At 31.9% G+C, this 13,835-nt stretch overlaps 1 protein-coding gene across 1 annotated transcript; it reads left to right on the top strand.

The window, feature by feature from the left end:
* Positions 1-9,722: 9,722 nt before the first annotated feature.
* On the top strand, positions 9,723-12,700 carry LOC112751435 (glucuronokinase 1). Its single transcript, XM_025800581.2, has 6 exons — positions 9,723-10,105; positions 10,210-10,359; positions 10,985-11,173; positions 11,272-11,388; positions 11,685-11,845; positions 12,338-12,700. Exons 1-6 carry the CDS (start codon positions 9,902-9,904, stop codon positions 12,573-12,575), a joined length of 1,059 nt encoding a protein of 352 aa, XP_025656366.1. The 5' UTR covers positions 9,723-9,901; the 3' UTR covers positions 12,576-12,700.
* Positions 12,701-13,835: the final 1,135 nt, after the last annotated feature.

Consider the following 13,835-nt stretch of genomic DNA (forward strand, 5'->3'; position numbering starts at 1 on the left):
TAGAGGTAAAATTTGATGGGCATTTTCGTCTTTTAAAGATACGGTATTGAGAGGATTTTGACCTCCTAAAAAGAAGAATTATTGGAGAGACGCCAAAAATCTTAACATACAGCTGCGTTGGAAGGAGACATTCGTAGAACGTTATTTTCTTATTTTCTTTTCCTATACTCAGTGATATCAAAACTAAAGTCTAAATAAAAAAAAAGCTGCAGTTATTTTCTAACTTTCATCTTTACTCACCAAATTTTAATATAGAGAAAGAAAAAATTTGCTTTTTTTTTTAATTGTGAATGTGATTAATAAAGTTTAAAAAATAAAAATAAAAATAATAATTTGTAATTTCACTAAACTTAAAAAATATATTATTTAATTTTTAAACTATTTTATATATATAAATAAGTTAATTTATTTAATATTAATTTTAATTAGTATTAGTTAGTGTTGTTTAGAGACTGTTATTGTATTAAAATTTGTTAATGTAGTTTAAACTTTAAAACCTTAGTTTAGTTACTTAGTTAAAATATTAGTAATTAATGCTGTAATTTTTTTAATATGTTATTTAGGGATAAATGCTTTAATAAAAAAATTAAAAGGTAAGAATGAGATCGATCCCACAAAGATTAAAGGATTAAGCAAGTAATAGTTAATTGATTATTCTAGTTACACAAACATAATTGAGTGATTAGCAACTAAAAATGTAAATGACATGAAATTAAAGGAAGCAATAAAGTGCAAGAAAGTAAATGACAAGAAAAGTAAAGTACGAAAAAGTAAAGTGCAATAAAATAAATGACTATAAAATAAACATAAGAACCAAAGATAAAATGAACATTGGGATCAAGAGATATTATTCTTCGAATCAATTGTTTTACATCTCATCTTCAATCATGCAACTTATTGATCTCTTGGCAATCATGAGTAATTGAATCACAATTCCTTGGTAATTCAATTTCTCTAACTTTGAACAGTTGCCAATTTCTTAATCTAATTGCTCATGAGAAGAGACGAAGATTGGTTCCTAATTATACCACACACTTTTCTAAATCCAAGAATTAGAAAGATTACATATCACAATATCCAACCCAAACCCAAACCTATTCAAGTGTGAGAAAGATTTTCAAGTATGATTCTATGATCTCTTTTTCCAAAGTTTACATAGAATTCATATGAACTCAATCTCTTTCCCTTGATAATTGAGTTCTTGAATGAAGAACGCAAATCTTTCTAGCAAATCAAAGAAAAATGAAGAGAAGAGAAAGAATGAAAACAAATTAATCCATTAAATTGCAAAAAAGCTCTCTTTCCTAATGAAAAGAGTTAGTGATTCATGACTAAAATATTTACAAAGTAATAAAGGGAATGGAGGAGAAGAAGAATGTGAAGTGTGTGAATGGAGAGTCCGAAGACCCCTCCCAGTGGTATGTAGAGTAAAAGTTTTTTAATATATTTAGAGTTAATATAAAATTAATATGATTAGTTAAAATTTTAGATTATGTTATAATTTTTTGTAATATTTAGGTATAACAAAAATAATATGTGATTAATAAGAGTGAAATATTAAAAGTTATAATTAATATTTTTTAAAATCATTTTTACTAACGTTAATAATATGTTTATAATTGTAATATTGAAATATTAAAAGTTTTTTTTAATAAATTTAATTATATGAATAATTAATTTTGGTTAGAAATAATAATTTTTACATTCAAATGTTGATGCACTTGTTGTTATGAATTTAGTTGTGATTGTGCTTATGCCTGTGGTTGTCCGTAATGGTTAGTCTTCACGAATATTGTTTTGGACTAGTAATAAGTGACAAAAAAATTGACTTCTGTATCAATTTATATAAAACTTGGATGTATCATAAGTAATGATTGGATTGAGATTTTAAAGTTTGTGATTATATCTGTTTTGCCATATTGATATTCACTTGTCGTGCGCTATGATCCAATTCAAATTTTTAGGACCTATTAAGACATTATTATGGACACCACCAAAATTTGTTGCGACTCTTAGAATACTTTGTTACATATCGAATTGTCTTGTCACTCTACACACTCAAATAATGAGATTAGAGGACCCGTTGTATTCCATATTCTTCCATCGTTACGGACATTGGCTAAAACCAAGTGGGGAGGAAGCTTGTCGTAATTGTATAAATTTCAAACAAACTGCATCAACACGGCAATAAACACATTTCAGGACAACTTATGAGTACAATAGATGCTAAATATTTTAAGTAAAGATTAAATGACAGTTACTATATGAATTTTCACTCTAATAGCATCTTCCATTGTGTTAAGTATCTCCCTAAACTGTCTTGTTATCCAATTTTTAAATCATTTGATGGAATTATCCAATTAATCCACCTATTGACACAAATTTTATTACTCAAGTAACTAAGTTATTATGTGAAATAAAAAAAAATGAAATAAAAAGTATAAAATTAAAACACATATGCATCATATTATACAATTAACAATATCGGCAAGCTAGTGGAAATCATGGGGATCGAAAAAATAAAGCTAGTAAAGACATCCGCTCTCAAACTCATACTTGGAGAAGAAGTAGTGAATTATCTATGTCTTTATAATCAAAACGTGTTGTCCGACACAATAATCGATACAAATGGACAAGACATGCTAAACTCCAACTAAATTTTCTTATTCAGTTGTAGTTATGGAGTAATGGTAAAAATTTTCAATGGACTCCAATGTTAGATTTATCACAGAACAACGTTGTACCAAATAGGGTCATAACGTGAGTTTTGATATACATTTGTATGACATCAATATCAATCAAGTTAAAACTATTTTTATAACTCCTAAATCACGTCAATTTAATAAAAATTTTCTGTAATTCCTTGATGTGGATGCACTCTTAAATTGATTTGTGCACTCATCCATTAGGAGGTTATAACTGCTTATTGTTAATCGTGAAATTGGTATGGTACAATATTATTTCGGAGGCTAAAAATCATTGCTACATCTTCTAAAATTGTGGTGTATTCATCAGTTAAAAGATTGAAAATATATATATCGAAATGTCATCTTTCAACCAAAATTGTTAACATTGTAAAATATTCTTATATTGTTTTAATATGAGATATACGTCTAAATTGAGTCTCATTTAAAAATTTAACATCAATTGAATGACAACGTCTAATATATTTAGATATGTAAGTTTTAATAATCTTGAATCTTAATAAACAAATAAAAAAGTTACCATAAAAAATAAATTTAAAATATATTATAAAATATGAACATGTGTATAATTATTAAATAGAAACTAACATTTTAATAAAAAAAATAAAATAGTTATAAAATTACATAATTTTATACGATATAATATAAAAAAACTACTCTAACAATTATAGTAATTAGTTATACACATTACTACAATTCAAAAAAAAATTAGTCTAACAATATCATACCAGTTATTATTACAAATTGCTAAATATATTTTCAGTGGCTAATCATATCACAAAATATCATCTTATCTTCAAACGAAAATACAACATTGTACCTTTGGGATCAATCACATCTGTTGAATCTAAATTTAAATTGTTTACTCAATTCTTATTCTGAACCATATGAGATAATCATCAATATACACATCTATATATGGTGCTTTAGGCCAGGTTCCTCCGTGTTTAGTTTAGATATAAATTTTATAGGCATTTTTACCTATATACGCATGAGAAAATCATTTATTCCCAAAATGCGCATGGTGGAAATTGTTCTCAAAAGCGCAGCTCCATTTCATGGAGGCCAACCACGAAATGGAATTAAACTTCATTTCAGCCTTGGTGCCCGTGAATTCGAGACACCATCTCTGCTGCACCAGTCACGAAATGGAGCTCTCATGTCATGCATGGCAGCCGCAAAATGGACATACAAACCCAAGGACGATAGACGCAAAATGGTGCCATGCTAGACGTGAAATGGAGAGCATGTCAAGTTGGCTCACATGAAATGGACACCTCGTTTCTAGTGTACCGCACACGAAATGAAGCAACTAAGTGTGTACCACACACGAATTAGAACGAAAGCTAGGCTATATAAACCCTTCTCTTGCAGAAGTGATGCCACAATTCCGATTCTCACTTTTCTACTTTCTCTTCCTCTCCGCGAATTTCATTTCCATAGAGCTTGGTATCATCAATTTTTGGTGTGGAAATGGCCTCTGAACACATTTATGTGGTTGTATATCCGGATGGAGAAATTTCTCATACAGTCGAAGGTGTGACATTTATGTATGGTGACCTACTTTGGTTAATGATTCCCCCAAATTCATCTTTGCAACAACTTAAAAATCTGATTCTGATGAACACTGGGTTGGTTGGGAAAAAGGAGATCAGTACCCTAATTTACAGGATGCCAGTTGTAGTAGCCAGTTCGTTTGCATATCAGAAAATGCATATTAAATATGACCAACATATTTCGATGATGTTTTTGTTTCATCGTAGCATTGAAAGCATCTATTCCATGGAACTTTGTGTGAAGCTTCAAGATGTGGGGGTAGCTCATCTAGTTCGAATAACGTGGAGGAAATGCAAAATTTCGGCACTGGTGAAGCCATTCCCTTTCCGGAGATTGGTAGGACTCGGAGTCCCTCTTTTAATGCCTTCGTGGCGCCGGCCCAAAATGCAGAAAATATTCATGGATGTCTCTCCCTCACCACTCATGTTGCATCTCTGGAAGGTATTGTAGACGGGTTGGCTGACTCTTCTGACGAAGATGAGATTGAGGGTGATAGCAGAGAGGAAGCAGAAGTTGTTTCAAAAACCCAACCGCTTCAGGGCGAAAAGGGTTATCCCAACTCGGGTCGAACCGATAAATATGATGGGGGTAGGCGGTGTTTCCAGCAGCACTCCCGACCACTATCTTCAACTGAGTCTTGGTCCAATGAACTCGACTACTGTAAAAGACATATCGAGCAACTATGCTTTGATCGGTGAAATGGAGCTGGAGATCGGCTTGAAATTCCTGAATAAAGAAACAGCGATGCTTGTTGTTAAGAACTATAACATTCGTAGAAGTATAGAATTCAAAGTGATAGAGTCAGATCATACTCGGTATGTATGTTGATGCAAACTTTTTGGTGACCAATGTCATTGGATGGTAAGAATTGTGAAGACGAGGGCTTCCGTATTTTGAGAAATCCGAAAATACCAAGGTGCTCACAGTTGTTTGGCATCTGTGACGTCACAAGATCATGCTCAACTTGATAGCAATGTCATATGCTAGCACATATTCCCCATGGTTCAGGCAGACACGACCATTTGCATAAAGGTGTTGCAGGGTTCTGTGGAGTCAGCGCACGGATACAAGGTGTCTTACAAGAAGGTTTGTCTAGCAAAGCAAAAGGTAATAGCCAGAATCTATGGAGACTGGGATGATTCATACAACCAGTTGCGGAGATATTTTAACGCATTGCAAGCTTTCATTCCAGGTAAGAAAATACGCGTGACTTTTGTAAGATTGCGTCGTTGTTTGTGTTTGCTACTTTGTTTTGATAAATTTGCAATATCGTCGTAGGTACAATTGTCGATCTTCAAACCTGACCATACTACGTCAGAAACACGCTCGACCATGACAGTGTCATGTTTCATCAAGTGTTCTAGTCATTCCCATCGTGTGTTGAAGCATTCAAGTACTGTAAGCCACTAGTATCGATTGACGGAGCACACTTGTATGGTAAGTACACGGGCACCTTATTGATGGGAATAGGACAGGATGGAAACAACAACATACTTCCCATAGCTTTCACGCTTGTGGAAAGGGAGAACACATACTCGTGGTACTTCTTTCTGACCAACTTAAGGAGGCATGTGGCTACTCAGCTGGGGATTCTACTTATCTCTGACAAGCATGCAGCTATAAAGGCTGTGCTGGAGCGAGATGGGTGTGGATGGGAACACAATATTTATTGTGTCAGACATATTGCCTTTAACTTTGCAACAAACTTCAGGAGCAAGGAAGCCAAAAGGCACCTTGTTAACGCGGTATACTCGAAGACGCAAGAGTAGGCGCAATACTACCTTGAGTTAATCAACGCTGAGGATCCTGCCACCTCCCCGACAATGATGGCTTGGATTAGAGGTTTAGAGCCATTGAAATGGCTCCAACACCGCGACGAGGGTCATCGCTACGGTCACATGAGAATGATATTAACAACGGAGGGTTTGACGGACCTTGTTTTCCGCCAAGCTGCCGCATGAATATGTCGATGTTAACAATCTCGATCCACTGGAACAATATTAGTGGCATGACCGCAGTATAGAAACCACCATGTGGGGCTCCAAGAAATTCTGCAGACACTCTCGACAGAATACGTGCATCCCTGTACAGCATCCACGTAAACTACAAATACTGAACATCCCGAAAAATGTTAAACGAATCTACTTGTGAAAAGATAATCCTGCTCTAACAAACGGCGTGAATAATGACCTCATCCACTTTCAGAGTGTCCAACTCAGGCGGTGCCTAAGCAAGCGTTGCTCAGCGTAGTCATTCTTTCCTCTCTTACCCGCGCACCTATAAAGAAACATGTTGGTCATAACCTTATTTGAATACCGACGCACATGAAATAGCACAAACTCATAACCACACATGTTATGTCACATAATATATTACCTTGTAGCTAATGGAAATGTATATGGACTCGTCACATCCGGTGCCCAAAAAGGAAGCCTGAATTATATTCATGACATCAGCAACGTATGACAGCCAGCCATTCCCTCGACGTTATAATCAGTTGCTGGGTACATGGCTCTATATAACCAACAGAGAACGACACTGCCCAACTATAGGTACTAATGGTGTCATAGTTGGCCAAGAGAGGAAGACAACGAACGTAAACCGTGTTGTTCACCTTGTCCGGAAGTAGAACGCCCCCAATAAATATATAATATAACAACGTGCATACCATCCTCAGGAGAGTCAAGAGGCATCTATTGGAGTCAACTTCTGAGCCACTTCAATTTTATGTTATACTTCGTGGTCCTGACATGCCCATCAGGAACTTCGCTAAGGAGCTCTTCACACCATTGCCAAATATCCCTCTGATGGAACTTACTCCAAGATCTCAGAGTGGCACTCACCAGCTCACCATCAATTGGTAACCCCAACTGCATAGCAACATCTTCCAAAGTAACAGTACACTCACCCTATGGGAGGTGGAACGTGTGGGTTTCATGACGCCATCTTTCCACAAGCGCACTAATCAGTGGATTATCGTATTCAAAACGCTTTATCAAAGACGCATAATAGAATCCAACTCTTCTTAAATACGGTTCAAGCATTTGCTAACTAATCTCCTTGGCTGGATCTGCTTGATCTAAAGTAAAGACGTCGACTAGTGTGCCATGCAGAGTTAGCACACATGCCGGCTGAAATAGAGAAGGGACAAAACACAATTATTCAATTTATAAATTTATTATTAATCACAATTATTTTTTTACTAATAAAAAAACTGACCTTCAGATGTAAATGCGCAGAAATATAAAATTCATCCAACTTATTAAGATTTTCCTCTACGTTGATTCCACTACCACTCATTTTACTAAATACTAATTTTTTTTTTCAATATTTTAACCCCACCAAAAAAATCACACTTCTTGTTTCCTATTTTCCTACCACACGGTTATGGTCCCTCCCGTTCACCCCTTTTATATTCATGCAGCTACAAGCTTTCAAAACGTTGCCTGCCAAACCAGCCACTCGAAGCTCGTACGGGAACTGCTTCCTTCAGGCCACATTTCGTGTGCGCCAGTCCCTAGTTGGGCCATTTCGTGGCTAGCTCCTCTGAGGTTTCCAATTCGCGGGTGTCAGGGATGGATTGGGCCATTTCGTGGGTGCCCCACCTGACCTGTTCCATTTTGTGGTTGGCAGACATGAATTGCAGCCTCTGACACGCACAGTACCGAGTTTAACCATTTCGCATGTAGCAGAGTTGAAATGGTGTATTTATCCAATTCGTGGATGCCTAGTCGAAAACAAAGCTGCGTATTTTGAGAATACTTTTCATGCATGCGCATTTTGAGTATAAATGATTTTTTCATGCGTATATAGGTAAAAAAGACAATTTTATATTATAATATAAAATATATATTAAAAATGAATTAAATAATATTTTTATATTTATATAAAAATATATAATAATTAATTTTAATATATAAATAATATTTTATAAATTTTAAGATATTTAACCACAACTTTTATTTGGATGAAAAGACAACCAATCACTTTTTTTTTTCTCCTTTCCCTTGAATTTTATTTTTAATTTTTTATATTCAACTGCAGCTTAACTCGCACCCTTTTTTTTATCATTATAATTAGGGTTGCTGCCGTTTAATTTGGGAGTTCTAGAACAGTAAAATTCAGGTGCTCATTAATCATTATGTAATAATCTGCCTTACCAGACTGAGTGAACTTTTTCTGCGTTAGTGTTATATATTCTAAAAAATAAATATATACCTTCATTTCTAAAATATAAAATGTACTAAATATGTGAACTGTGAAGATATATTTAAAAAAATTAGAAAATAATTCTTTTTTTAACACTTAGTTAAAAACATGAGATAATTTTTTTTCTAAATATGAGTTATTTTTATGTTAATGTCTGAATGATAAAAAATTAAGAAAAATAAAAAATTCTAAATATTGAATTTTATTTTAATTTTTTATGTGTATTTCTCAATAATTATATAAATATCTTCACACAAAAATAAAATCAAATATACTATTAATTTATCACTTAAAAATATAACAAACATTAATTTTATTGTAATAATATTTTTGTTTAAGTGTTTGTTTGGGTGCTATTAAATTGATAAAAAAATTTTCAATGAAAAATTTTTTTTTTATTTTTTAGTGTGTTTGGTAAATTTTTAATAGTAAAAGTAAAAATACTAGAAAATAAAAAAATATATTTTCTAAGAAGTTACAATTTACATATTTTTTAAAAATCTTTTTTCTTAAAAAATGATATTTTTTACATAATAAATGAACAAAAAGGTATTTTTATCTTATTTTATCCAAACATAGTGCTTGTTTGGGCACCATTATTTTGTTAAAAAAAAGATTTTTTAATGAAAAAGATTTTTTTTTAATTTTTTAGCGTGTTTCACAAATTTTTAGTAGTAAAAGTAAAAGCACTAGAAAAATAAAAAAAACATTTTTTTTGAGAAGTTGTAATTTATATCTTTTTTTAAAAGATATTTTTTCTTTAAAAAAATATTTTTTATGTAATAAATAAACAAAAAGTACTTTTATATTATTAAACCCAAACATAATTGATAGATAAAAAGATCTTTTTACACGAGATACCCAAACATAAAATTACTTTTACTTTTCCATAAGATCTTTTAAAAAAAGATAACTAAAAAAAATCTTTTCTTAAAAGCTCACCCAAATAAGTCCATAATTGATAAATAAATTTTTTTATTTATATGAGATATTAGATTTGGATCTTCTAAATTTTGAATTTCACTTTAAAAGATAAATTATAATCTCTCAATTTCATAAATAAATAAAATATAAAAAAATATTAAAAGATCACATTTTATCTTTTAAAATAAAAATTTAAATTTAAAAAATTCAAATTTGTAAACATAAAATCATTTTTATTTTTATAAAAAAACTTTTAAAAAAATATCTTTAAAAAAAAATCTTTTTTAAAATTAACGTCTAAACAAACCCTTAACAACTGAATGTAATAAATAACTAAATATAGTTAGCACTTATCCGAAAGTTGCAATGCAATCCATGCCACCTCAGCTTTCCATTTATAGTGTGTAAGCAAAACAAACAAACAAAGATGATTGCAGAAACTCACAGTAATTTATATAAAGCAATTTGGAAGAAAACGAAGAAAGAAGGAAAGAGAGAAAATAGCAATGGAAGGAGAGGGTGTTATAAAGCACAAGGCTTACGCGCGCGTGGGGCTTCTCGGCAACCCAAGCGACGTGTATTACGGCAACACAATCTCTCTCAGCCTCGCCAACTTCTCCGCCACCGTCACCCTCCACCCTTCCAACGACCTCTTAATTCAGCCGCATCCTATTCACGATTTCGTCCGCTTCACCTCTCTTCCTCAATTGGTCGGTCAGATCTATCGCCTTTCTTTTTTTCTGATCTCATTGAATCAGATCCGATCTCATCCTCACCGTTGATTTCTGATTCTGATTTGCATGTGCATGTGCAGGTGAATAGGTTGAATAATGAAGGTTACTATGGTGGAGTACGGTTGCTTATGGCGATTTGCAAGGTTTTCCACAATTACTGCAAGGAGAATTCCATTAGTCTCGCTGAGAAGAATTTTACTCTCTCTTATGATACTGATATACCTCGTCAGGTACTAGCTTGCTTGCTCTAATTTCCATTATTCTCAATTTTGTTGAAACTTGGAAGATATTGCAATTGCGTTACCGCGTTGTTTAATTAAACATTGATGACGATGATGATTGTGTTGCACTGCTTAGGGATTGGATTATTGTTATTCGATTTAAACGTTTTATGTTAATTGAGGATTCAAATTTCAAACATGAAAAGTATCAGATAGAAATTTGATTTTTATTAGGGTTCTAGTGACTATAATATAATGCATTGTATTATTTTCTGAAAACGTTAGAATAATTTTGTAATATTTAACATTTGTCCTAACTCCTAATGGTAATGGTTACCAAAATCTATGTCTACATTCTTACTTGCCGCTTGAGCTGAGCTTTTTCTTCATAGTAATCTATTTGAAGTATTTCATTTGAACTGTTTGCATACTGATCTCAATTGCAGTCCGTTGAAATTAGGAAGATTTCTTTTTTCCTGATTATAATTATCATTGCCGATGTTATCCGTTGTCTTATCCTGATATTTATTATTTTCTTTTGCTATAATTTTAATATATTCCTTTTTTTTTATTTTTTTCCTTAATTTCTCATTTTGCTGAGTCATTGTTGCTTATTGTAAATTTGACCTTTCAGACAGGACTTTCAGGTTCTAGTGCAATTGTCTGTGCTGCCTTAAACTGCCTTCTTGATTTCTATGATGTCCGTCATCTAATCAAGGTTGAGGTGAGGCCTGGCCTTGTCCTCGCGGCAGAGAATGAGCTAGGCATAGTTGCTGGTCTTCAGGATCGTGTCGCACAAGTCTATGGGGGCCTAGTTTACATGGTATGTTTCCTTGTAATTTCTATCAAACGATATATTTCAGAGGTGAATGATGAATGAATGCTAATAAGTCATTTGACTTTGTTTGGGTGCTTTTATAGGATTTCAGCAAGGAAAACATGGATAAACTGGGGCATGGAGTTTATGAGCCTTTGGATGTGAATCTCCTCCCACCTCTGCATCTAATCTATGCTGAGAATCCTAGTGATTCTGGGAAGGTTAGTCACGTGGAATAATTTAATAGTCTGCTATTACTTTATTATGTTCCCTGCCTCCGGCTATTAATCACATCCCTTAATCTCTTTGGCAAAGAATAGTCCTTACAAGAGGATTACCAATTAGTTAGCATTGGATTGATCTATATATATACTATATAAAAGATAATTAAGTTGGGTGGCAACATTATAAAAGCCATACTCTTACAAATCTTGTAATAGAAAAAGGACTTTCCACTTCAGAACTTGCATCATGATTTTCTTTTCATTTATAAATTTTAAGCTACAGTAACATGTAGGTTCATAGTCAAGTAAGGCAGAGGTGGCTAAATGGTGAAGAGTTCATTGTATCATCAATGAAAGAAGTTGCAAATTTAGCAAAAGAAGGAAGAAAGGCATTAGAAGAAAAGGATTATTCTAAATTTGCAGCACTCATGAATCGGAATTTTGACCTGCGAAGGTAACTCAATTTATCTTTGTCATCTAAGATAGATGAATTTATCTGTGACTGATAGCAGTTACAAAAAAATCAGTTTTGAAACTTACATATGATTCTTTTAACTTATAAGGTGCAGTTTAAATATTGATAGTAAGTTAATATTTATTTTGACAAGCTCTCATTATCAAAACCACCAAACCATGATTAGCATTTAGACTAATCTCTTCATCTTGCAGGTCTACTAAACATTACTGTGGTCTACCAATACAATTAACATAATCTAAATTAGGGTCTTGCTTACATGTAGCCTAAGAGCACAGTTTAAGAATACCATAAAAATAAATATTTTATTAAAAGATGTTGAAAAGATAAATTTATTTACATTTCGAATGCATTGAATACATTAAAAACTTAAAAGTTTCTATTATTATATTCTTAAAATATGTCATTAGAACACGAAATAGCTAAATCCTCTAAATTATGCATGTTCTGTACCTATGGGATATTGTATAGGTCAATGTTTGGAGATGCTGCTCTTGGTGATTTAAACATCAAAATGGTAGAGGTAGCTAGAAAAGTTGGAGCTGCATCAAAATTTACAGGTAGTGGAGGAGCTGTTGTCGTATATTGTCCCCATGGGGATTCTCAGGTAAAGCAGCTACAACAAGAATGTGACCAAGCAGGATTTGTGTTACAACCAATTGAACTTGTTCCTTCCCGTCTAAATGACATTGACTTGAAAACCTTATAAATGATGTAATCCATTATACTCTCCACTAAAAAAAATGTCTTTTCATTGAAAGACGAACTAAAATTTCCAATGATTTATTGCTGTATTTCAGAATAATCAATATTAATTCAGTTGAATTTGTTGAATTAGAGCATTTCTTTTTGGTACATTTCTGTTGGACGTTCAAACAATGTTTCTGCACAATCTTATTTTTTTTGCATAAATAACTAATTTATACAATAAAAGACTGGATGCTAATTAAAAAAAAAAAGAAATTATATTTGCACTATTTTTTTGATACACTACTATAGTACTATAGGAAGGTTTTCAAGTATGTCATTGTCCTTTCCTGACACATTGGTATTTCAAATCTCATAACCATTAAGATTTATATTAAATAATTTATACGGTTTAGATTGGGTTGGTAACATTATTGTGAGCATGCAATTTAGAAAGTTCATAAAACACTTACAACTGGTCTTTTCTTTTCCCAGTTTATATTGGTTCAAAATTTCATGTTTGTGCAGCTTGTATGTGCATTGCAAAATTTTTAGCCTTTTTTTTCTCAAGTTATATGTTACAGAATTAACTAAGTCATACTAACTACTAAGTTTAAAGTCACTTTTTTTTAATAACCCTTTCATATGTTAGAAGTTAGAACCAAATAAAAATAAATATATAACTAGTATAAAAAAATATATATATATTTGATAATTTGAACAATTAATTAATATTCAATTTTGACAAATTATTTATTCATTTTTAGTCATATTAAAAAATATACTGTAAGTCTCAAAATAATTATCAAGTATAAATATTTTTAAAATAACTATCAATTATATATATATGTATAGACCAAAGAGAATTAATGTTACAATATTTCAATTTAATTAACAAGTATAGTTTATTAAATATTGTTAAAAATGTAATAATAATAATAATAATAATAATAATAAGTTATTTTTTATCATTCTATTTATTTGGAATAAAAAATTAAGTGCAAAAGATTTTTTAAAGATGACATCCTATTTAACATTATTTGATTTCTTATATATACACAAGTTAAAACAAAAAAGATAAATAATTAGTATAATGAAAATTTTTTCATTAATAAAAAAACGAGTTTTATTTTGACATCATTGCTAAGTAGTATCATATATATTTTTATTAGTAACTACATCCGTAATAGTGTAATTTGCTGAATAGACATTGATTTGGTTGCATAGGTATTATGGTGATTTGTCCGTTGGATGTTGAATGTTAATCAGTCCACCCCTGTTA

This window comes from Arachis hypogaea, chromosome 15, assembly GCF_003086295.3.
Source record: "Arachis hypogaea cultivar Tifrunner chromosome 15, arahy.Tifrunner.gnm2.J5K5, whole genome shotgun sequence".
NCBI lineage: Eukaryota > Viridiplantae > Streptophyta > Magnoliopsida > Fabales > Fabaceae > Arachis > Arachis hypogaea.